Source organism: Capricornis sumatraensis, chromosome 5 (assembly GCF_032405125.1).
Source record: "Capricornis sumatraensis isolate serow.1 chromosome 5, serow.2, whole genome shotgun sequence".
Taxonomy (NCBI): domain Eukaryota; kingdom Metazoa; phylum Chordata; class Mammalia; order Artiodactyla; family Bovidae; genus Capricornis; species Capricornis sumatraensis.
The window spans coordinates 81,882,417-81,907,563 of record NC_091073.1 but is presented as its reverse complement, the minus strand read 5'-3'; the positions used below and the strand labels follow the sequence as shown (position 1 = coordinate 81,907,563).

General features: G+C 60.6%; 1 protein-coding gene across 10 annotated transcripts in view; it reads right to left on the bottom strand.

Moving 5' to 3' along the window:
• The window catches only part of CAMK2B (calcium/calmodulin dependent protein kinase II beta), an 88,645-nt gene that overhangs the window by 10,935 nt on the left and 52,563 nt on the right, over positions 1–25,147 (bottom strand). For 2 of the 10 annotated variants that reach the window (XM_068972870.1, XM_068972872.1), the window contains exons 4-14: positions 22,304–22,358; positions 18,192–18,257; positions 12,854–12,926; positions 9,580–9,682; positions 9,404–9,487; positions 8,605–8,699; positions 8,319–8,441; positions 7,797–7,880; positions 6,960–7,002; positions 1,033–1,073; positions 805–876 (exon numbers count right to left, since the gene is read on the bottom strand). In XM_068972870.1, coding sequence (XP_068828971.1) covers positions 805–876; positions 1,033–1,073; positions 6,960–7,002; positions 7,797–7,880; positions 8,319–8,441; positions 8,605–8,699; positions 9,404–9,487; positions 9,580–9,682; positions 12,854–12,926; positions 18,192–18,257; positions 22,304–22,358 — 839 coding nt within the window. Of the gene's footprint in view, positions 1–804; positions 877–1,032; positions 1,074–5,960; positions 6,036–6,959; positions 7,003–7,796; positions 7,881–8,318; positions 8,442–8,604; positions 8,700–9,403; positions 9,488–9,579; positions 9,683–12,853; positions 12,927–18,191; positions 18,258–22,303; positions 22,359–25,147 lie in introns of all 10 variants that reach the window. The other 8 variants (XM_068972873.1, XM_068972875.1, XM_068972874.1 and 5 more) reach the window with 6 other exon arrangements.

Genomic DNA, 25,147 nt, shown 5'->3' with positions numbered 1-25,147 from the left:
GGAGGGCCGTGCTACTGGCCACACCCCTGCACCACCGGCTCCGTCCCCTGGACAGGACCCTCCAGATGAAGGCTGGAGCTGATGGGTCCCTGTGATCTCATGTCTGCCCACCCCTCCCCATCAGGGGAACCCCTGAACCCTCCAGGCAGCCACAGGCCAGCACAGCCATAGAAGCGTGTCTCCCTGTAGCACATGGACTCATGGGGAACACCATGGCTGCCACTGCCCTAGACCCCACAGCCACTGCTAGGCTGTCACCAGGGAAAGCCAAGGGGTCTCTGTCTCCCTCCAGATCACTGGGTGGGCTCTGAAGCTAAAGCCAGGCTCATCCATTCTCCCTAGGGAGAAACCAAAACCCGCCCTCCCAGACAGTGCACTACCCCCCCGCCTGCACAACCCAGGGGAGGGGCTGGCAGTCTGTCCCCACCCCCAGCCTGTACCACACCCCCTGCAGAGCCAGCCCCGCTGAGTTCCTGGCCAGCCTCCTGAGAGCAGAGGAACTGAGGTTGGTGCCTGGACCCTGGGTCTCAGTCTCACCGGACCCCTGATGGTTCCCACTGCTGACCACAAGTCAGCAGGGGCCTGTCTACTGCACCTGATGGGTTCCCTGGCACTGCATGAACTGAGGTCTTCCCTTACCCCCACATCCCAGGGCAGAGGGGCTAGTAAGGCTAGCTGTTGTCTGTCAAGAGACAGGCTGGGAGCCAGACCCTGGCTTTACCCTAGGCCTCCTGACAGTGACCACCACACAGCCGGGGTACAGGAGAGGATGGCCAGGAAGTAGGGGGCAGAGGGGTTCAGTACCAAGGCGGCTGGAGGAAGCGTCCCCTTGGGGCTGGTGGCAGCTGCACTGTTTTTGGTGCTATTCGTCTGGGGCTGCAGAGAGAGGAAGAGAGGCCATTAGGGAGAGAATGAGGGCTCATACCCCTTCCTCGAGATGGGGGAGGCCCAGAGGAGCTCTGGGGACTGGGCCACGCTGCAGGCTGGGGCAGGGAGCCAACCACTGCCCCCTGGGCCAAGCAAGTGCCTCACCTTAACTCCATCTGCTTTCTTGTTGAGTAAACTCTTGGCTGCTGCATTGGAGAAAACAGACATGGTGAGTGAGAGGCCTGGCTCCCACTGCAGCCCACCCCCTTGGCGTGAGGCAACCTTGGGTGCCTGTAAGGAGCCCAGGTCCCCAAGATCGAGTGAGCGGGCCACCCCAAGTCCCAAGGCAGGGTGACTTCTGCCACCTGGGGCCTGCTGGGGACAGAGCAGGTTTGTGCCCAGTGCTGAGCAGGGCCACCCTGCGGGCAGCCTGGCCAGGGCGGCCTGAGGACCCTTGTCCCCAGGACAGGGGCTTCACCCAGCCCTCCCCCATGACCTTGGAGGACAAAAAGACTTCTCCTCCCACCTGAGACCTCAACTTCCAGGCGGGCAGCACGTGGGATCCCACGAAAGGAGGGCAGGGCACTGCCCTCGCCCCAGATGAGAACACAGGACAGGGCAACAGGTTGGGGTGGTGGGCACCTCCCGGTGATTCTCCATGTTCTTAGGCAGGGATAAGCGGGCTCTAGCCGGCCACCCACATAGGGAGGGACTTGTCCCAAGCCCAGGTGCCTGCCTGCTCTCAGCCCCCCAGACCCCCTCCCTCGGCAGACAGCATTCGGAGCTCTGCCCCCATGGCCAGGCCCCAGGCCATGCCTCTTGGTTCAGAGCACGCACACACACGGGGCAGCCTCATTCTCCCTCCTAGCCCCGGCCTTGGGCCACTTCTTGGCCTTGCTCTGGTGGCACTGACAGGGCCAACAGGGGCCATCCACCAAGGACCTTGAGCTCTGAGTCAGGGCAACAGGAGGACACGCCTGGGGGAGGGTCCAAAAGGCCACCTGCACCCCAAGGTCCCACCACCTCTCAGATGCACAGCAGACGGCCCATCTCACCCCAACCTTCCACCCCACCGAAGAGGTCAGGACGGCCCACTCAGCGACTCTGCCTCTCTGTGCACCAGCTTGAGAGGTGTGACCTGCCACACCTCCACAGGCCCTCAGCCTCCAGCGCCTGCCCCCTCCACAGCAGTTAGTTTTAATTACAGAACTTAAAAAAAAAGAAGAAGTCAGCTTACCTTATGGAAAAGGAAAGGTGAGGAGAGGAAGAGAGGGAATGAGGAAGGAAGGAAGAGAGAGAGAAAACAAGATTTGTGGAGGTTCAGGCAGGGAGCACAAGTCTGCAGCCCGGATTCAGCGGCTCCTGCCTCGCCCGCCCTGCCCACGCTCACGCCAAGCGGTGCCCCAGGACGGCCGGTGCAGGTTAGAGAAGCAGCCCGGGTCAGATGCCAGGGGCAGGGTCCCTTGCCCCGGAAGAAGGTGGCACAGCCCCCACGGCCGGCTCCGAAAGCTCTGGCTAACCAGCCCTGCTTAGAGGGACCGGGGAGCCCCAGCAGGTCTACGGGGGGCACTTTGCTGCTGGGGACATCCCCGGAGACTACTGATTCTGGACGGTACATCAGAAAGACAGGCACTAAGACCCAGAGGGATGTAGCCGTTATCGCTCCCCGCCAGTAACACCTGCATCACAGCCTGGGCCAGCCCCAGACCTCCCGGGTGGGGTCAGCTTAATCGTTCATTTGCTCTGGGGGATCCTGATACTGTTTCAGTTTGAGAACCACTGATCAAGGTCCCCAGTAGGGTGGCCAGGCCAGTCCCCGGCTGCTGGGCCCCCACCTGCTGATGACCTTTTCCTGTCCAGGTGGCCATCGCCGCCCTCTGGGCCTTGTATGGGGACACCAATGTGGGGTCATCGGAGAACCGCTACACTGGGCGCAGCTTCAGTCCCCAGGCTTCCTCCCCAAAGCCCCCCAATACCCTTGATTTCCTTCTAGGATTCACAGGGCAAAGTTTAATGAAAAGCTGGACTCCTGGCCCCACTCTTATCTGGCAGGCCTCACCCCATGAGAATTACCACAGGATCCCAGTGAGTGAAGGGACCCCAGGCCTTTTCTTATCCCCCCAGCCTGGCCGCTCTGCTGTTCATCCTCCCAAGAGAGAGGTCTCACTTGGTGAGGCTGGTCTCAGGACCACACCCTGATGCCGGAGCAGCCCTGCCCTGCAGGCCTCTGGGCCCACAGCCCACTTCCAATGGGGGGATACTGGAAAACCTCCCCTGGTGGCAGCCACGTCTGCCTCCCTGTAACTCACCACAGAGGAACCACCCAGCCCGTCAGATGTGGGAACTCCTGAGCCTCCAGGGCCAACAGCCTGACTCCCGGGCAGCAGGCCACCTCTGCTGACCTCACCTCTCTGCTCCCTTCTCACCTCCAGTGTGCAAGGAGGGCGCCGCCGCCCCTGAAGTGGGAGTCATGCTGTGGTCACAGAGCCCAGGGACCCTGTCTGTGCTGGCAAACCAGCTGGCCGGACAGGCCTGGAGGAAAGTGGTGTCCACTCCATCTTGAAGGCACTTGTCGTGAGAGCTGAGCAGGTGAGCAAACTCACCCCCAGCCCCCAAGTTAAGGTGGGCAGTCTGGGGAGAGTCACCTCCCAGTGCCACACAGCAGTGATCAGCGGCACTCCCAGCCAGCTCTTCAAAACCAGCGCAGGCCAGTGCCAGTCTGAGAAGTAAAGCCAGGGCCAGCTCAGGGCCCTGGTGGAAGTGCAGTCAGCTGTGCCTTGGGCTTCCTCTTGGGCAGGAAAGGGGGCCTGTGGGTCAGAGCCTGGGTGGAGGCAAATGGAGACCTGGGACAGCCCTGGGTCTTAGGAGGGTCCCCTTCAGTCCCTGATTCTGTCAGAACCCACATTCCAGACCATGCTATTCAAGACAGTACCAGTTCCGCTCCCTAAAAGCCATCCCTCTGGGGACACAGACCGCACCACGGCCCAGGCTCCAGGAAGCCTGGAGCAGACACCTGTTCTCTGAACTGACTCCCACATGCCCCTCCCTGGGAATCCCCAGACCTCCGCGTCTGGGCACACAGCTGCCTCCATCCTGACCACAGCTCCTGTCCGCCGCATTTCCCAGAAATTCACATCTCTGGCTGAGATGAACCAGGATCCTGTTAACTCCCATCTACTCTAGTGGTTGAAGGCATAGGGAGTTTCTTCGTGTCTTCTCAAGTCAAATTCATTACTATGTGGCAGGAACTGAGGTGAACCAACTAGGCATCCTAGACCCCCGGGGAGACAAGCAGAGCCCTCCGCCCTAACCCGCCCTGGGTCCTCAAGGCCACGCCGTCGCTGAACCCCAGCAGTCTGGCTGTCTCCTCTCGGTGAAGGCCAAGTGGAACCAACCAGGATGCTTTGATGAACTGCAAGAGGTCTACAGACACCCAGTCATCCACTGGCTGAGCGCTCTATGTCACCCCAGAGGCCATCATCCACAGAGAAGCAATGTCCCTGGGGCTGAGCCCCCTCACCCGCCATGTCTGCTGGGTCCAGCACATTGGCTGAAGTGGGCTGCCCTAGCAGGGTTGTGAGGGCTCAGCCCACAGGGCCCAGCCGTTACCTCATCCCCTAGCTCGTCACTCACGGACAGCCATGCTGGGCTCCGTCCACATGCATGGACCACCCCAGGACACAGAGGCCCTGGGCGCCCAGGGCAGAGCCACACATGCTCGCGGCCTCATGCACTGATGCCCCACATCCACTTGCAGGCAGCGGGCAGTGCAGGTGGGAGCCCCGGGCATAGAGCGGCTCAGAGGCGCCTGCCTCGCTCACCGCCCTCGGTCTTCACCAGGAGCCCCTAGTCTCACCGTTCCCTGCCCCTCTGCCCCTCCCTCCCCCCAGGTGCTCCAGAAAGGCCCAGAAAATGAAGCTGACTCAGGATAGCCCCTGAAAGGCTGGCCTGCTGGACCTGTTCACTGGGCTCACAACAGGAGCGTGGACCCTCCTACCCAGGATGGCCCTGCCCTGAGCGCCCCAGGAGGCAGCACTTGGGGTCCTCTGGGTGGCAGGCTGGCCTGTGCATCCTGCAGGGTCGGGGGAAAGAGCCAGGCTGGACATGTAGGGAAGAAAGGGCCTAGGCCTGGGAGCAGCTGGGCATCTGCCCTGTCCCCGCGGACACTTGAGGCAGCGGCAGGAAAAGAGGGCTTCTTCTAGCTACACGACCCCATCTGGGGAGCACCTGGTTGGCCCTCAGCTGCAGCTCCACCCCCCTAAGCTCATGCCACCCTCGGCCTGGGTTGGGGCCGTGGGCCCCTTAGGAGGTCTTGGGGTCTAGCCTCATGGGGTCTGGCCAAGGTCACAGTCGGTGACTCCCTGGGGGTCTGCCCTTCACAGACAGGGGCAGCAGGTGGGCAGACTCTGCCGCTCCCCTCATGGGCTGGGGGATGAGGTGAGGGACCTCATAGAAGGAAACCAAGAGGAGGCCTTCAGTCATCCTCTGGGAGGCCAAGGGCCACATCTTGGGGCTCACAGGGCAGACATACGTGGCCAGTACAGACCACTGGCCTCATACGGAGTATGAGTGGCCGGGAGTACAGTGCATGTCCCTGAGGGCAGGTAAGGGCCAAGTTCGGGGTGGATGGGGTGGCGAGTGGGCTCTCGTGGGCCAGAGTCTCTGCCCACGCCCTTCTCCCCAGGGTTCCCATTCGGGATTCAAACCCCCCAGCAGCAGCCCCAGAAAAGAGATTTCCTGTCTTTCTAAACAGGCTCTTGACAGACAAGTGGGGAGTGAGCCTCAGAGAGCAAAGGGCTCGGAGCAGAAGTGGAGTGGGGGTCTCCCGACCCCCAGACACAGGAATCGGGGCCGGAGAATTCAGTCAAATGCACGCAGGGTGACACGGCTCGGGGGTCACCTTGGTTGGCCCCTCCTGTAACAGGCGAGGCTGCTGGGACATGGGTGCTGGCTCCCTGCCCAGGGTGGGGGCTCGGTGGGCGTGTGTCCACGGCGGGAGCAGGGGCTCCCGGGGCCTCTGGGGTGGCTCTCAAGGCCCTGCTGGCGGCTGCGTGCAGCGAGGGGAGCTGCATGCCGACAGGCGGGACGTCTACCTTGTTCCACCAGCCCCATGGTGGTGCCGGAGGCCGCGGTGGACATTGTGGCCGGAGCGGTGGTCTGTCTGCCCACTGTTAGCACCGGGTTAGAGACGAGGGGAGGGGCGGACACAGACGAGGGGCGGGCGAGGTGAGGGGAGAGAAGAGACAAAGGAAGCAGAAGAAGATTAGAGTCAAGGTTTAGGTGACGGATGGTTCCAGAACCCCTTTCACAGGAGCGTGAAAACAAGATGGAGACCGATTGACATTGGGAAAAGCATTTGCCTCCTTTCTCCTTGGAAAACCCCAGCGGGGCCTTCCGGGTGCCCGGCCGGGCGTGCGACAGGACACGTCCTATCAGTACTGGTGTGACAGCATGCCCCCCGGCCCGGCAGCACAGGATCACAGCAAGGCAACAGGGTGGGGCGGGTGCCGACGCAGACGGACAACGAGGACGAGCACAGACGCTCCCGCGCCGGCACCGCGGGCGACAGACAAGCCACAGGAGAGCGAGGGGGCGGCAGCCCCGCCTGGGGGACATTGTCCCCGCCACCTGCCCTGTCCCGAGGCCTCAGGGTCTCCGACAGGCCCTCGGAGCGGCCGCACGCCCCCAGCCCTGCCCACCCTTCGTGCCCAAGTGGGCGGCCGCCAGCCAGCATGTCCGGAGCCTCCTCTCGCCTCCCTTCTCCCAACACAGAACGTGTGCTCAGAGGATTCAGGACAACAACGAGGCCACAGAGGTGCCGACCAACGCCTGGACAGACACACGGAACTGCGGCCCGCCGGCAGGCAGCTCAGACACAGACCCAACACGCAGGGACGGGCCCTCGGGGGGCCCGGCCAGAGCCCAGGCCTCCTCTGAGGCCCAAGGGTCTCAGAGGGAGGAAGGCTGGGCCGGGCCGGGCCGGCAGCAGAGGACGGGACTGTGGGGGCGAAGACGGGGCAGGCGGCTGGTGGCGGGTCACTCCCCAGGCTTCCCGCCGCAGGCCTGCTGCTCCTGGAGATGGCTGTTCTCACCTGAGAAATTCCGTGTGGCCAGCATGGTGGTGAGGATTGCACCCTGGAGAGAGATACACGGCTGAGGCCAGGCGGAGACCCCCACCTCCCACAACCCCTGGACCTGGGCTCAAGGGCTCTTAGAGAGGCAAGAGTTCTACATGCCCACCAGCTGCACCCAGACAAGTCACCTCATGCAGAATTAACAGTGACCTGTCCTGGGCCCTAAACGATCCCCCAAACGAAGCTTCTAAAGTGCTTCAAGACCCCTGGGGGCACTGAGGCTGGGGGTCTGCCTCTCCCCACAGCCCTTCCTCTCCCTGAGAGGTGCGTGCATAGCAGCCAGGGTCCTGGTCAGGCCTGAACACTCACCCTCAGCACAGAGCAGCCTGTAGGCAGGACGGGCCTGGTGCCCAACAGCCTCCTTGCCCAGGGCCCCCTCCCTCCTGCCCCTCTGAGCAGCAGAGCTTGGCTGCTCTCCTGACCATAAGTGCCCCGGGTCAGAAGTTTCTCAGCTCACTCCCACCCAGACAGTATGGCCGACCACAGGGCATGCCTCCCAGCCCCCTGCCACAAGGGAGCCCTAGGAAGACCTCACGGGCAGCGTGGGGGACTGAGGAGGGGCCAGCCGACATCTGGGCACCTTGGGTGTCATTGCTGTGGAAGGGACCAAGTCCACCTGGCACACCTGCTCTGGGATAGCACCAACCAGCAGCCTGTCCTGGGTGGCTAGGACCCCTGCCAGGCCTGCTGGGACCCCTCTAGCCACCCCCAGTGTGGGGCCCTCAGCCCCTCCAGGTGCGTGAGCATGTAAGCGTGGCAGGGCACGCTGGCCACACACTGGGGCCAGCGTCTCACCTTGAGCTTCCTCCGAGCGTTGAATTTTTTCAGGCACTCCACGGTCTCCTGCCTGTGCATCATGGAGGCCACAGTGGAGCGTTGCTGCGGGGAGGGAGCGAGGGCGGGCATTACTGCCAGGAGCCCCGAGGAGCATCAGCTCTGACCCCAAGGGGGGCTCAAGAGAGGGGAGGTCAGGGAGTGGCTCAGGGCAGCGGCACCCCCGGGGCTCTGGTGCAGCCGGAGGCCACCTGTCCCCACGGCCTGCCGAATCTCCCAGACCATCACCTCCCATGGCCGTCCACTCCACCTGTCCCCACCACCACCTGGCCCTCACCCTCCTTGCCACTCCATCCCCTCAAACGCTAGACGGCGCCTCCTCTTCTCACGGAGCTCCTGTCCTCCCAGGGACTGAGGCCTTTAAAGCACCAGCACGTCCCAAGCCACACAGCCCTCAGGAGACCACAGGACCAACCCACTGGATTCGAGGAGAGGGCCCAAGGTCAACATGCTAGGGGGTGGTCCGGGGCTGGTGCGACTTACGCAGACCCACGGGTGCTTCAGTGCCTCGTGTGCCGTGATGCGCTTGGCGGGGTTGATGGTCAACATCTGGTTGATGAGGTTTTTGGCTTCGGGAGTGACCGTGTCCCACTCAGGGGACGGGAACTAGAAAGGAAAACCAGGCACAGGGGAGCCTGAAGCCCCCTCCCCAGACAGGAGAGAGAATTCTCCAAAGGGCCCCAACTGAAAACAGGGGTGTCACCCCACACCCTGGCTCTGCCAGCCTGCCTCCCCCAGATGGGGAGGGATCGGGGGTCCTGGCACTCACGTCGTAGGCCCCAGCCTTGATCTGCTGGTACAGCTTGTGCTGGTCCTCGTCCCAGAAGGGTGGGTAGCCCACGAGCAGGATGTACAGGATCACCCCTGGGGAAAGCCAAGAGCCCGGGACCTCACGCTGCTGCCCTCGCTGCCCACGCCCAGCAGCCCAGCAGCCCAGCAGAGCCCACTAGCGCAGCCACACACCAGTCACATGCTGCCACGAGGTGTCTGGCGTGTGATCCCAGGATGGGAGTCAGATGCCCAGCCCTGGTACTTAACAGCTACAGGACCCTCCGCTATTTTCTCAGCATTGGCTAGGGGGGGAGTCGCTGCCCAAAGCCAGCAAGTCCCATGAGGACACTGGGGTCCTCAAGCGCCCCCTCCTCTCCATCCCCACAGCCAGCGTCAATCAGTGTCCCTCTTTGGAGACCCTCATGTTTGCAGAATGGCATAAACAGCCCCTCTGCCTCCTGACCCTACTTCACAGGGGAGGCCCGAGAACAGCCCCCTCCACTGCACTGACTGTCGGGGAGACACCCCTGGCAAGGAAGCAGCCCTGCCAGGGTGGTCCACACAGCCCCCGCCCCTCCAGTATCCATCCACCATCCGGGCACTTGCTGCCCCTTCTCCAGACTGCTCTGCTGAGTGCAGGGCGGGCAACGGGGTGGCGGGCTTCTCGGCAACAGCCAGGGTTGTCTTAGTAATTTCGGTCTGGGTGGGGAGGGTGCTCCCAGCTGGGGGCAGCCAGGTGTGGGTCTGGTGCGGTGCTTATGGGCGCAGCCCCACCTCGCCCAGCACACCAGCCTCACCGCACGCCCAGATGTCCACCGGCTTGCCGTACGCCTCCTTGCGCAGGACCTCTGGAGACAGGTAGCCCGGCGTGCCAGCGAACCCTAGCACGAGGGGAAAGGGTGGTGTGAAGGACCACAGGGGCGGCCAACACCCCTGCCCTGTCCCCCGGCCAGCTGGCTGGCCAGGTACTCACCAAACCACGCCTGCTGGTCCCCCTGCACCTCGATGGCCAGGCCAAAGTCCGCCAGCTTCACTGCAGCTCCTTTGCACTTGCTGGCCAGGAGCAAGTTCTCGGGCTGTGGGGAAGGTGAGCAGCCCAAGGGTGTGGAGTTTACACCCAGGGGTGTCACCAGAGAGAGGGGGACAGAATACCCCTTGGCAGACAGGGGTGCACAGGTCCCCTGACCACATGGGTGTCCCCCAGCATGGCTGACACCTTTGGCTTGAGCACACCCCAGAGCCTGCACCCCACAGTCTCTGTCCCCCACTCACCAGGGGCAGGGACGTGAGCCCTAGAGCTGAGGGAAGCTGGTTCTCAAAAGTGCAAGCTTGTGAATTCGGGGCATTGGGACCGAAACAGCACATCCTGGAGGCCCCAGCAGGCCATGCGGGGCCACACCCCCGCTGCCCTCCCCCCGACCAAGGCTGGCCGCACAATGAGAGCAGCTGCTGGAAGGTTCAGGCACTTCCTGCAGGATGGAGACTCTCAAAGGGCAAGGAGGAACAACGAAGGGCCCCCGCGGCCCGAGCAGAGTAGGACATCCAAGTCCCACCAGCCCTGGGCTGGCTGCTCACAGGAGGGGAGGGTGCCGACCTCCCAGCCTCAGGGAGCAATACCCTTGCTCATGCCGGAAGAAAGGGTATTCATCCCTGTCCCAGTGGGGTGCCGAGGAGGCTGCTGCCCCGTGACCGGAAACACTTGGCCTGAAGGCCCGAGGAGTTCCCTGCGCGCTGTGTCCTGCAGGCGAGGCTCCTCCACCCCAGCCTGTCCCACCGGCCTCGCCACCTCCCAGAGGGCAGCACTCAGAGCTCAAAGCCCCTGGACTTCCTCATCCCTGGCTGCCCAGGGCTCTCCCGGCCCTCAGCCCCCTCACCAGGCCACCCTCCCGACAGGAAGGTCTGCTGACACCATGCTGCCCACCTTAGTGCCACCAAGAAAGACAAATGCCGCCAACCGAACTGAGTTAAGCTGCTTGGACATCAGGGATGTGAGGACAAATCGTGGGGCATAGATGAAGCGTGCCAGCCCATGAGGCAGAAACCAGAGCTTCCCAGGCCCCACACAGCTGGCGGTCGAGGCTCCGTCACTCCAGGTGACAAGTGCTGGGGATACTCAGCCCCGTCTGCCCAGCATGGCCGGGAGGCCCCTAAACACCTTGATTTTTCCAGTGTGAGTAGGGCAGGGGGACCCCTACCTCCCCACAAACCCCAGACCAAGAAGTCTGAAATAGACACAACATTGCAAATCAATACTTCAAGTTTAAAAAAAAAAATTTTTTTTTTTAAAGAAGTCTGAAATACTATAGGCTAGGGTCTGCAGCTGGGGGCTTGACTCAGCTTCTACAGATCAGATTCCTCCCACCCCAAGGAAACTCTTAGGCTTCCCAGGTGGTGCTAGTGGTAAAGAACCTGCCTACAAGTGAAGGAGACATAAGAGACGTGGGTTCAATCCCTGAGTCGGGAAGATTCCCTGGAGGACAGAATGGCAACCCACTCCAGTATTCTTGCCTGCAGAATCCCATGGACAGGGGAGCCTGGTGGGCTACAGTCCATGGGGTCACAGAGAGTCGGACACAACTGAAGTGACTTAGAATACCTCTCTGGGAAGAAGGAGCTAAGGGAACCTGGTCCCTGGGGAGAGCTGGGCAAGAAGGCTCCTCCCTGGGAGGAGAGGGAGGGGACCCAGCTGGGTTGCACAGGGATGTTCCCACCCCCAGGCTCCACCCTGGCTCCCTCACAGCCACCAAGATGGCACCAAGCCCCTCTGCTCGCCCCACCCTCCACATCTCGGCTGAGAGGAGACCCACCACAGTGCTGCTTCTGGAGGTCTGTCTCGGCCAAGATGACAGAGGCCTCTCTAGAGGAGGAGGGACAGCCTGCTCCCCCCGACACCTGGTGGGAGAGAGGAGACCAGCTGGCCCTAACCCCTTTTTCTTTTTCTCAGCAAGGATTCTGTGTGCCCTCAGGCCACACCCTGGATGGGGAGAGCATCCATCTGCACTTCGGAGCTTTGGACTCCAGGTTTGCTACGCATCATAAGGTCCAGGATGAAGGAGGGATGCGTGTCCTCTCCCTGCAGCCCCTCCTCCCAGAGGCCCCTGAGTGAGGCCCATGCAGACAAGACACAGAGACAGAGGAGCACCCACAGGACAGGCAGTCCAGGCGGGGAGCCTGGGCAGACCCATGAGAGGACAGAGGGCCACACAGCACATGCCGAGTGGGAGCGTCCCAGGCCTGCTCCTGGCGGGACATCCCCCCAAGAGCAGCTCCACAGCATCAGCTCACACACACACACACCTCTGGGTAGCCCCAGAAAGAGGGCACTCCATTCAGCCCTAGCACCCAAGAGAAGGTTGGTCTCAAACACCACCAGCAGGGATGCAGGCCCGGGTTCCCCCCACCCCATGCAAAACCAACAAGAGAAGAAACTGACCCAAACTCAGACTTGGAGAAAGCTGAGTCAAAGAAAGGAGGAGAGATTGAGAGGAGGAGGAAGGGGGAGGCGGAAGGGCAGAAAGGAGGAAGGGGGAGGTGGGAAGGCTGCAGCTCCTCCTGAAGGCCCCTCCCACCACCCAGAAGCCTGTGGGTGACAACCTTTGTTTTAAATGATTTGCAGTTTGCCCAGAGCTGAGCCAACGGCCAGAGACGACCAGAAAGGACTGGAAGTTTGAAGAGACCAAACTGGCCCCTCACCTCCTGCTCCCAAGGCATCAGCCCCACCTGCGGGTACATTCTCTGTGTCCCTCCTGCCAGGTCCGAATCTCAACTGGAGTCCAGAAAGTGAGACCCCACGTGGACATGTGCTACTAGGCTGATTCTTGACAACTGTCCCCTCTCAGCCCTGAAGCCTAGAGGCATTGGGAGGGATGTGAACAGACACATGTATGCATGCACACACACACAAACACACATGCACACACACACAGTCTCACACACATGCATATGTACACATGCTCACACATACACACATGTCCATGTGTGCACACAGACCCACATTCTCACAAGCACGCACCTTCAAACACAAACACATGCACACACATGCTCATATGTGCCAATGCACATGCGCACACATGCACACATGTTCTCAGGCACACACCTCCATGCAAAAACACACAGGAACACACATATGCAAACATCCCCCGCACACACGTGTCTTCTGGTGCACTGCCCTACCCCCGAGCCTCCCGTTAAACACAACATGCAGTTACAGACGACAGACACCTGGCACAGAGCGGGGGGGAACTCACCTTGAGGTCCCTGTGGACGACCCCCATTTGGTGGCAGTGGAGAACCGCCTCCAGGATCTGCTGGATGCAGTGACTGCAGCAAACAGCAGGCGCATTAGTGCGGATGGCCCCTGAAGAGTGGGCGGGGTGCAGGAGAAGGGTGCTGTGTGGGGGTGGTGGGGTCTCCAGCCCAGCGGGGGCCCAGGGGAAGCAGGGGATCAAGGTGCTGCCTGCCACATGGGAGACGAGACGCTGGCTAGGAGGGGGCCTCTAGGGCTCCCTCTTCACCCTCAAAGGTCAACACAAGGCATGCCCTCCCCTCTAACCAGGCCCGCAGAGGAAAGATGCCTGACCCCACGGCATCCACCCCAGGCTCATGCTGGCCATGCCTGGCCCTGAGCTGGGTGCCCTTGGGGAGGAAGGCCAGGGCTGAATCTACACCCTGCAAGGCAGGCTGGAGACCCAGACAACAGGAGGGGAGGGTAGAGGTGAAAGGCAAAGGAGAGAGGGCAGGCCAGGGCCACGGTGCGGGGGTGATGCCCTGGGCACCAGTGCCCCTCTCTGTTCTGAGGCTGTGCTAACACTGCAGTCACCAGCACACGTGTGTGAGAGCGGGTGTCATTTCATTCAAATAAACTTCACGTCCACGCTGGCTGCTGGCTGCCATGCTAGAAAGCTCAGCTCCATAGCAGCACTGGGGTCGCTGGGGGCAGCCTGGCACTATCCAGGGCCCCAAGCCAGGGGCTTCCTTCCAAATTAGGGAGAAGTCCCAAGCCTTCTGAGGCATCACTGGTTGGAGAGAAAGGTCCAGGCTCTCCCCAGGCATCTCCCACACCTGGGCTTCAGCAATGGCCCTAGACCTCAGACCCAGGTGCCTCCAGACCAAGATGCCCCAGCCCCACTGATCTGCTCCTGCCGCCTCTAGGTGGTTGGGAAGTGTCCAGCCGCCCCCAGAGGCAGGCACAGCCCCCTGGGGTTCCACAGCACCCCCGGAGCATTACCAGCCACCAGAGACAGGCGTGCCACAGGCTGCCATAGCCCATCCCTGGGGTCTTGGCCCCAGCCCCTCTGGTGGGGGAGAGGCAGGCACAGGCGAGACCGCCCCTGCCGCGGCTAGACCGGGGAGGTGACTGAAAGTCAGCTGCAAGGATGGACTTTGTTTTCCTAACAGCAAACTCAAGAGAAGGGACAAGAAACCAGGAGAAGGGATAAGAAATCAGCCCGTGTTCTTAAACAGCTCTGACCACACAGAAAAGTAACCTGAGTGTCCACCCTGAGGAAACCCAGACCTCAGAGTCCTAGTGATGATGGATTGCCTGAGGTTTATGGGGTCAGAAGGAGCTAGGCCCAAACCTGTGGGTAACAGTCCCCCAGCAGCCCCTCCCCTCAGATGCCTCTAAGGCCTGGAAACCCCACCCCCGCCCCAAGCCCTGAGCTCTCCTGTCCCACCTGCTCCCAGGGCCTCCCTCCCTGCTTCTGTCCCTCCCACCACGCCCTCATCTGCCAGCCTTGGTCTTTTGTGGTCATCTACCCTCATCCCTGTATCCCCAGCTCCACATCCAGCCACTACCAGCCCTCCCAAGACTGTAGACATGGGCTCAGCCCCTCCAGGCTGCTCCTCAGGGCAAGTTCATCCAGGGGCCTCTTTCCTCGTGGGCAGAGCTCAGCCGTGAGGTCTGGGGAGCGCCTCTGAGGTCAGGACAGGCCACTAGGTGGAGGCAGAGGCCAGAGGAAGCCCCAGCGTTTGCAGTTGAGGCCACTGAGCCGGGGCCCCAGGCAGGGGGCGCTCGCTTTCCCAGTTCCTGGGAATCTGAGCCCTGGGGAGCCGTGCTGCGGCATCACTGCATCCTCCTGGAGCTCAGCCCTGAGTCCCTGGACCACCTGCTCACTGCAGCACCCCACCCCACCCAGGGGTTCAGGGACCCTCAGGTCAACCAGCCCCTGCCTCTGCTGCTGTGGCCAGACCCTGGTTCTGCCCCTGGGGGTGTCCACCTGAGCTGTGTTCCCTGCCATCCATGTGGAACCCCAAGCCTTCCTCCACACCATCAGCAGTCCTCAGAGCCACAGGCTGGAGTCCCCTGGCCACTCCCCGAAAGCCCGATTGACCTGGCTCCAACCTCAGGCCTGCTGAGACCCCTGCAAGTCTTGATGTTAGTTTTGGGTCAATCCCATCTTCTTTCTTCACCCTCATGACCTTGCCTCCGCTTTCAACCTCAGGACGCTCTCTAGACATTCCTCCGTGTGGAGCGAGCTTGGGGCTCCCACGTCGTCCCCCCTGCAGTCACGTGGCGGTCCTGCGCTCTGGGTGGCGTGCATCTCTGCACTGGACTGTGGCCTCCGTGACCGCAGAGGCATGTTAGTTCTCTCCTCTCATTGTGTCCTCAGCCTTGCAGGAAGGTTTCTTGGACCCGGGGGGCACCTGCTGCAGCACCAACTGATACATCGGCTCAGATATGGGTGGGCAGTGCTCTCTGTCCTCCTCCATGTCCCCTCCTGAGGATTCAAGGCTCCAAACTCATGGCAGGATGGGGTGACTACACCTGCTGACCCAGCACTGGTCTGCATCTCTCCCTGGACATCCCAGGACTCAGCCCGGCTGCTGAACTCAAGCCCCACAGTTCTGACACAGCCCTGTCCGCCCATCTCGCAAGCCCCGCCCCAGAGAAACCTGTGCGGGTATGCCCCTTCTCATAGCCCACATGGCAGCGCCGGCCTGTCTCCCAGGCCTTTTCCTCACAGCATCTCTGGGACCGATGGGCAAGTGGCCTCCACAGCCAGCAGGTAGACGGGATTCTCATGCGCCTGGAGAGCAGCCCATTCCGGGCAGCCCACCATCCAGGGACCCCTGGAGACCGCTCCTGGTGCCCTTCTCAGCCTGCTCCCACCCTGGCCTCCAGTCTGAGACCAGGGCCTTGGGGAACATGAGACTGACTGGCCTGTCACGAGGTCCCTTCTGCCTTGCATTTACATTATACCGTCTTCCTCATGAGGACTCCTTTCAAACGGAACAGTTTAGAAAGTCACTTTGTGGTCAGAATTGCTCCCCAGCGTCATTCCAGATGCTGGCCGGTCCTGGACATTATTCTCCTGGTTCCAGGCTCTGCTGTTACCTGGGATATAATCCTTTCCCTCCCTTCCTCTTCCTCCTCCTCCCTCTCCCTCTCTCCTCCCCCTCCTCCCCCAGGATCAGCCCGCATTCTTACACACACACTCCCCAAGCACCTCTCATGAACCATACTGTTTTCAGGGTTTTTTAAAAATGGATTTGAACTTTGCTTTCCCAGGTTTGAAAAAAAGACCCCCACAAACTCCAAAATAAAGATTCTGCTTTCTCTTCAAAGGAATCTCCAGCCTTCTTGGTTAGAAAAGCATTCCGAAAAGCAACTCCTGCCTTGCGTCTTCTTCCTCAGAGATGGGACACTTCAGGAATTCATCAGATGCTCAGATCTGAGCAGCATGGCCCCAGACAAGGCCCTGGAAGGGGGGGTGCGCTAGATGGGGCCAGACTGCATCGTGGTTAAGGAGGTGCCCACCACCCTCGCCAGGTGTCCAGGGCTCCAGTTTCAACACAGCCCAGATCCCTTTCAGAGGAAGTCCCCAGGGGAAACACCCTCCCAGAGTGGGAGAAGGCCTTTACCCCCCCTTTCTGCCAGAGCTCCTGGTGATGCCCGTGGGTGACCCACCCACATGGACATCATCCACATCACTCTCTCAGACCCTCCTGCCTATAAGCTAAGCACCAACACAAAGGTCAAACACACAGTTCCAGGGGCCAGGATTCCCGGCGAAAACGACAGCCAGACATACAGGTTTAATGAGTGGGGCTGGCTGGGAGGGATTCCCCAAGAGTGGCTGCCTCTCACCCTCTTCCTCATGGTCTGGCTACCAGCAAGGTGGAGCCTAGGAAACTGAGCATTTGTTGGTGGTGGGTGGGGGGACCCAAACTCCAGAGAAGCCTCCACAACAGAGGCCCAGGGAGGAAGATCCAGATCCCTGCCACCTGGACGGGCAGGAGGCAGCCACAGAATTGGAAGGGTGGGGAGGGGCGGAAGCGGGGGCACTGGAGTAGATGAGGCCAGGAGGTGAGAGTGGGCAAGGGTGGAGATCCAAGGACAAGGTGTTGGGGGGTTGGGGGACGTAGAGTGTGGGGGTGGAGGTGGGCACAGGGCCTCCCAGCCGAAAGCAAGGCTCCGCTGTGGGTCACATCCCCTCTCCAGCAAGACCATCCCCAACGGAGTGCAGGAAGGTGCCAGGCCCCAGGCCGTGCTCCATGGTGGGCACTGAGGACCAAGGAGCCCTGGGAGGATGCTCCAGGAGGGGAAAAAGATAACAGCTAAGGTAAGCCCTCCTGCACCCCTGAGGCAACCGGGGGCACCGGAGGCAGAACCGGAAGGCAGCCCTCCTCGTCTGGGTTCTGCCCCAAGCCGTTCCCAGGCTGCTATGAAAAGTGAACGCCCTTCTTCAAGGAGCCTCAGGAAAGCACCCACTGCCCTTGTATCTTCAGGAGCCAGAGCCCTGACCAGCCCCTCAACTCCACCACAGACCCCAACACCCCACGCAGCACCCCCCAAGCCCCTGGCCTCCTGCTGCCCAGGTGGGGGCCTGGATGACACCAGAACCCACTCCCACCCTCTCAAGGGGGCTCAGGCTGTCACTGACAGGCAAGGTTGTCCGGGGGTGCAGAAGCCAGTCACAAATAGCTACTTGTTAAAATAATGTTGATTAGAAAGGGAATACATATTCATTAAAGTCCCAGCAGCCTCACTGCAGACAGCATGTCTGAAAACGTCAGTCCCCTTCAACTCCCCCGTGAGGGCTGATAAAGTCCTTTCACCCCTCACCTCAGGCCCTGGCTTCCTGCTCACTGCCCCCCAGGGAGCCCAGCAAGGAGGGCCAGTGGGCACCTTTCCCACCAGCCCAGGCCCCCATGCCCTTCCCTTTCTGCCTCCAAGGTAACCCTGGGAGGATGTCACAGAAAGGGGTTCCTGGCCTGTCTTGGGCAAACGCATTTGGAAACTGTGAGTCTCCAAGGGGAAGGCCTTGGTCAGACGTCTTAGAGGGGCTAGAGGAGGCCCACCACCACTCTCCGTCCGCTCTCCCCCAACCAGCCACCCCAGGAGAGCCCCTCTGTGGGCCAGTTCCCACCCTGGGGCAGGCTTGGGCCCTCCCTGACTTGGGACACACGAGCTGCCCGCCCCCACCCTGGCCCTAGGACCTCCGAGCAGGGCTTTCGCCCTGGACCATGTCAGGGAGAAAGTGCACGAGAGAAGATGGGGCCAGAGGAGGAGGAGCAAGGATTAGGGAGGGAGGCCCGGGCAGGAGAAGAGGGGCAGGGAGCGCGCGAAGGCTCTACACCCACCTGGCGTCCGCCTCACTGTAGTACTCTCTCGCCACGATGTCCTCAAAGAGCTCCCCACCAGTGACCCTGTGAGAAGAGCAGAGAGGGCCCCTCTGTCCCCATCACCACCTCCACCCCCACCACCGTCACCTCCACCCCGTGCTCATCATCACCACCACCATCTCCACCGCCCTCACCTCCAAACCCCCAGCACCACCGGCACCTCCATCTCCAGAGTTGCCCAGGACTGACACTCCCCTCTCCGTGACACTGGTCTCTTAAGCTCAGAAAACAGCTTCAGTGAGCTCAGTGACTTTCTCAGAGTGGGCAGCCCAGCAGGAGTCTGTTCTAGGCCTCTACACTGTTACTCAGGCTTTGTGACTAATTCCCGGCCTGAGAAAAACTGGCTGGCCCTCCTGGAACCCCCCAAGGCCAGCGATGCGGCCCCCGCACAGGCGGAGGGGCCAGAAGACACAGTGCCTGGATGTGGCCTCCCTGGTGGGTGAGGTCACGAGGCGCTCAAAGTCCCGTCTCCAGAAAGAGGGTAGGACCTCCATCCACACACTCTCTCGCCGGTTGTCCCCTGCCCAGGGAGCAGCCTTCAGGTCCTAAGGTCAGGATGGACTCCCTGCCCAGACCAGAAGCCACTGCCTGGAGGGCCTCAGGGAGCCCAGCAGGGATTCCAGCCACTCAGGATCCCCTGGCTGAGAATGTGAGTGTGGACAGCAAGGCGAAAAGCAGTGGCCAAGGTTGGATGCACAGGGGAGCAGGAAAGCTCAATCCCTGGGTCTGTCCAAGCCCCTCATCCCACTTGGCCAGCTCCAAGTCCACCAGAAGGTCCATCTAGAGCTTTCCTACCCCTGCAAGCTCTAGAGTCTCCCTCCCGTGTCCTGTGAGGACACCAAGAGACACTCCCTCTGCAAACACACCCTCCTCCACACCCCCTCCAGCTGTGCTGGCCCCACATGCTGCAATCTCCCCACTTGCATCTCAGTTCCCATTCGTTCTTGGGAGTTGGGGCTTGGGTTGGCCTTGTTCTATGCCCAGCACTCAGGGCCAGGCTGGTCCACGGTGACCACAGGCATGGGCACTGCTGAACAGTGGCCCAGGTGTGGGCAGGCTCTCTCTTAGAGAAACACAAAACTGAGGATGCAGTGAGTGCTAGGATGCCCCTGCTGGAAGCTAGATACTGGCCCTCAAATCCTGATGGAAGCCAACTACCCCAGTAGTGAGTGAATTTTTAGGGTTCCACTTTGCCATTGGAGGAGACTAAAGCTCAGACCCTGATGATGGAAGGATTGAAGGCAAAAGGAGAAGGGGACGGCAGAGGATGAGATGGTTAGGTAGCATCATGTACTCAACAGACATGTATTTGAGCAAACTATGGGAGACAGTGGAGGACAGAGGAGGGTGGCGTGCTGCAGTTCATGGGGTTGCAAAGAGTCGGACACGACTAAGTGACTGAACAACAACAAGGTTCAGAGCAGGTGACTGTCCAAGGGAGCAGAGCCTCATACGTCTGGGTGTGCTTGTGTATCCCTGTGCACATGTATGTGTGTGGAGCGGGAGGATGGCGTACTAGGTCCAGCCCAGAACAGGACTCGTTGTTTATTTTCTGCACCCACAATTCACAGGTCAGGATCTGCAGGCCCCGAGTCCAAGCACAGGTCAGAGAGGAAAAGGCCATAGGGCTGCAACAGGGGCACAGGGAGCCCCCCAGCCCAGTAGGTCCTGCCCTGAGCCGGGGACAAGACCTCTGGGTCCTCACATCCACAGGAGGCTCCAGCTGTGCTGACGGGCATCAGGGGCCTTGTGGTCCAGGGTTGCAGGGCAGGGAGTTGGTTGGGGGAGGCACGGGGCTGCCATCTCAAGCTGGCCAGGAAGGGCATGGTCTGGAAACCAGCATTCTCCCTTTCCTCAGATCCCAGCCACTCAGCATGGCCAATTCTGGGCTGCAGCCACAGCCTCCGGGGAGCCACTTCCTCTGTCCCCAGGCATGGTCCCCAAGGCCACGTGACATTCTGAGGCATAGAGAGTGGGGAAATCTGTCAGCCCCCGAATCCGCAGAGCCCCCCAAGTCGCCTAGGTCCAGGGGCCTCCTGAAGGTGATGCCAACTCAGGCCAAACACTTCTCCCCAGTTCTGGGGCCACAGAGTCCCAGAGGGTCCACAGTGCGGCCCAGGAAGGCTGCGTGGGGCTGGGGGTGGGGGCGGCAGGGCCTGGCAGCATCTCCATGCCTCCACTCCTCCCCTCTTCCTCCACAGCCCCCCACTCTGTGCAGGCCCTCCTGCCCCTACAAAACAACTGCCTGAGGCCTAGCAGTGTCCTGGATGCCCCAGAGAGGCAGCTTCAACAGGCCTGAGGGCCACAGTGGTTTGTGGGGAGGATGTGCAAAGCCCAGGGCCTTCCTCCTCCCACCTGCTCCAAACACACCCACCAGTTTCCTCTAACCAGCCCCTCTCAGAGCCTTTCCCACACCTGCCTGTTGCTTGAGCCAGGAGAGTCAAGGCGCTCCCACACTAGGGCATGCACTTGCATGGGTATGCATACATGTACACATGCGCACACCTGCACACACATCATTCTCTCCCCTTTGTCTGCTCCTGAATCCCACACACTATCCTGTCAGCCACCAGGGGCCTGGACATGGCCACCCTCCAGCCCGGGGCCTCTGTATTTCCTGGAAAAAAGCTGGTGGAGCTTTTGGGTCTAGGGACCCACGGGGGTGACAGCAAAGGGTCCATGAAACAGAACCTTCAGGGCACAGCCTTGGCCCAGCACAGGCAGTTCTATCACAGGTCAGCCTGGGCACCTGGCTGGTGTCTTGAAGTGGTGTCCTGTGGGACATGGGGGGCTTTGGGGGACAGTTCCAGCATCTCCTGACCAGAGGACCCCAAGTAGGCCAGAGGTTCATTCCTCAGGCCTCCACACCCCATGGCCGAGGCATCTGTCATTTGAGGGAGGAGGTCCCTTCAGAGACACATCTTGTCCCCATGGCTAGGGTCCCCGGGCTGGGCTTCCCAGAGGCCACATGGAGCCACCCCAAACTACAACCTCTGGCCACCGCAGGGTCCCAAGTCACGCTAACTCAGGACAGCTAAACAGAGCCCCGCTCAGCCGGAGCTGTAGGGGAGTGAGGTGATGAGATCACTGCTTCTAAATCCAGCAGGAAGTGAGAGGAGGCAGGGGCCCCAGATGCTCTCACTCAGCACGGCTCACACACACATGTGTGCACATATACACCCATGTACACACTGAACGAATCACACATCCATCATCTACATCCACCCCCACAAATCACACATGCAAATGTGCACACACATGCATGTATGATTTTTAAGAGTGGATATATATGCACACACACCCCACAGATTATATGCATGTACACACACATGCACACACACACCCACAAGCCACATGCATGTGCACACATGCACCCGTGGACATGCATGCCAACAGGTACATTCCCCCACAAATCATTTACACATTCACACTTTAGGCAATCATACACACACTCTTACATGCTGACGCCAACATACACCCATGCACACATGTATATGTTCACACCCATGTCCACACCAACTCACACACACATTCACATACATACACATGCACCCACACCACAAATCACACGTGTACATGTGTTCATACAATCACACACACATGCACACACTGAAACCCACTCATGCACATGCCCTCACAAATCACACCCACAGATGCCTGCTCATCAACATACATGAATGCACACACACAATCACAAACATACAGGCAGTCTTATGCACCCAAGCATACACTCATGCCAGCCCGTGGGCCCCAGTGCAGCAGTGATGAGAACACCAAGGAAGGTAACGGAAGACCGAGGGCCAGACCATTCCTCCAGGATCCTTCCCTCCCTCCTTCCCGCCTTGGCCTCCAGCACACTCTGTTTTGGGTAGTCGGGAACGGGCCCAGCTGGGCAATCCCATCCCCGGGGGATTCCATACACCAATGCAAAGCCAACAAACCAACGAGGTAAGCTGGTGGGTAAGGTGACCCAGGAGTCAGATGGCTGTCTGCCAGGGCTACGAGGGGCCCAGCCCAGGCCCAATGCTGGCAGCAGACGAGAGCCCACGTCCCTGGGCTCCGGCACTTACAGATCGAAGACCAGGTAGTGGAAACCTTCCTCGGAGATGCTGTCATGGAGGCGCACTGTGGGAACAGGAGAGGCCATGAGCAGGGGCAACAGCCCGGGGCCCACCCACGCTGCCCAGACACTCACAGGCCCACAGCCAGAAGCACAAACCCTCCAAGGAGGGCCCACCATGCCAAGGGCCTGTGGCTTCCCACAGTTCAGGCTGGGGAGGGCCCGGGTGGGCACTGCAGGCAGAGTCTGAGGGGTAAGCCGTGGGCCCTTCAGGCCAACTGGCCCCAAGCCAGCATCCAAGGGCCTCGAAGGTCTGGTCTTTCCTTTCTTTTCCTTTCCTTTGCAGGAGGGAGACCCAGTCCCCTCTCAGTCCCTGTCCAGGTCCCCTGCTCCCAAATGCACCAGAGAACCGCAGGAGGGGGTGGGATGGGGACGAAGGCCCACACCACCAGGACTAGAAAGGAGCCGCTGAGGGACTTCATGGGAGAGGAGGGCGGAGGGCTCCACTGCCAATCCGTCAGGACAGGCTGAGGTGGCAGGGACCCCCGGGGGAGGACCACCTGTTTGGGGCCCTGTATGGCATCACTGCCAAAGAGTCAGACCCTGATTTCCCACTCCAGATCCTGCAGGGTCAGCATAATGGCGCCACGGCCATGCACACCCTCTCTGCTTCAGTTTGTTTTCTCCATCTTCTGAGCCTGAACAAGGCCTGGCCAGAGCTGTGCTGGTTAGGAGTTGACAAGTGAATGAATGAGGGAATGAATGAGTGAGTGAACAGCGAGGAAGATTTCAGCACACAGAACACAACTCCAAGGCCTCCTTTTCCCTGAGCTGGAGATATGCCCGGCACTAAATGGCAGGTATTTCTAGGGAATTCTGGACACTTCCCGCCAGGTGATACATCCTGCCTTCTGTATCAGAAACCTACAGTGCGCCCATCAGTAACCATCCCAATTATCCTGAGAGGTTACAGATGCAGCAGCTGGTGCACAGAGAGGGTAGTGACTGGCTCAAGGCCACACAGTTCACACAACACTGAGCAGCGGTGTGGACAGAGCTTCCGCTTGGCCCCTCTGCTCCCTGGGCTCCCAGCAGTCTTGCTCTCCGCCACGATGGAAGGGCTGCGGAAGCTCGAAGAGTGAAGAGCAGGCTTCTCCCAGGCCCCACAGGTCCCTTCCTCATGCCCTCGAAGCTGCTCTGGTTTCTAGCTGGCTGTTGGCATCCTTTCTCCTCCAGCTCTGGACTTCTTAAGGGCCCACCAGCAGGGTCCTCACATCAGGAACCCCAATCTGGCTACAATGGCCCCCAACCTTTGCCCCCGAGCAAAGCCTGGCTCGGGGAGCAGGCCTCACTCCCAGCAGTCAGGGCACCTGGTCACTAAGGGCAAAGTGCATGGGTGGCTCCAGGGGGCACCTCATCTCACACCCTGCTTCTCTCACCATCTGCCCCACCCACTGCTCGCTCTGGATCTCTCTGTTCAAGGGGCTGGTATCCAGCTTCATCTGACCCAGGTCCCGGGGCCAACACCTGGCACCCTCTCGCTTCCATCCAGACCTCAACTCCACCAGGTGGGTCTGCACTTGCCTAACATACAACAGACCGCCGGCTCACTGTGCCCTCCTCCAGGACTCTCCTGCAAAATCACTGAGTGAAACTCTCCCCACGCCGACTCCTTTCTGGTGGGGGCCCAACAGGTCGGCCCCTCTGAGCAGCCTCCCCTGCCCCCAGCCGCGTCCCCTGGAACTCCAAGCAAAGAGAGGCCCAGGGTGGAAGGAGAAGGGAGTGGAGGGGTCTGCCTCCACCACCCTGCCAGGCCTGCAGACAGCACCCCCAGGGGGACACTCCTGGGGGGACCCTTTTCTCTTCCCATGCAGGGGAATCCTCCTTCCCCAGGGGAGTCCAGGGGTCCATAAATCTGGGGTCCTGCTGACCTTCCCCTCCTCCCCCGCATGGAGGCCACCCCTGCCCTCAGACCCTGCCTCCTTGGAGCAGGTGAGAAGGGGTTGGCAGGACCCTCAGCCTGAAAGTCAAGGCCGCATGCACACACTCTCCCTTTTTTTTCACTTGAATATTTTTAACATTTAAAAAATAGTTATGTACTACTTTAATGGTTTAGAAGAACACCCACCTAGCACAAAAGACCCGTGATTTCACAGACGGGACTAAGTAAAAAAGGGAATTGTCACAGAATCTATTTAAGTAAAAACAGTAAGTAAATAATACTGCGGGTGACATATAGCGGCTGCAACTAGACTCCAGGTAGTTCCTGAGAGTCCAGCCTGGGAGCAAGGGGTTGGGGGATACCAACAGCCACAAGGGGGTATCAGGAGCCCCAGGACAAGCCTCCCACTGTGGGGCTTGCTTCTCCAGGGACCACACGGAGTCCCAGGCCAGGGGGCTCTCAGTGGGGTTGGTCCTTCTGCCCCTCCCAAGCTGCCCCTCGAACCCCTCCACGGACTGCAGTACTGCAACGGGAGGAAGGACCCCAGGACCTATCATATGATCAGCTTTGGGAGGGAAGGGCTGTGGAGGGTGGCATGGGCCCTGAGCTGTCAGAGACTGGAGACCTTCTACCCTCCATTCCTGCACTGGCCGCCTCATCTCGGCAGGAAGTCCTCCCAGGGCCATCGTACTCCCTGATGCCCACCTGCCCAGCTACTAGATGGACTATCCTGCAAGGGAGGGCAGTTCCAGCCCTGGAAACCAGGAGGTGGGAATTTGCCATCCATGAGCCAGGCCCAGGAGAGAGGGGGTCAGTGTGCAGAGGGGAGGCTGGAAGAAGGCTGAGAGGAGAATGGAAGAAGGCTGCGGAGGCGGAGGGCTGCCCTCCTCGGAGTCAAGGCTGATGGCTCCA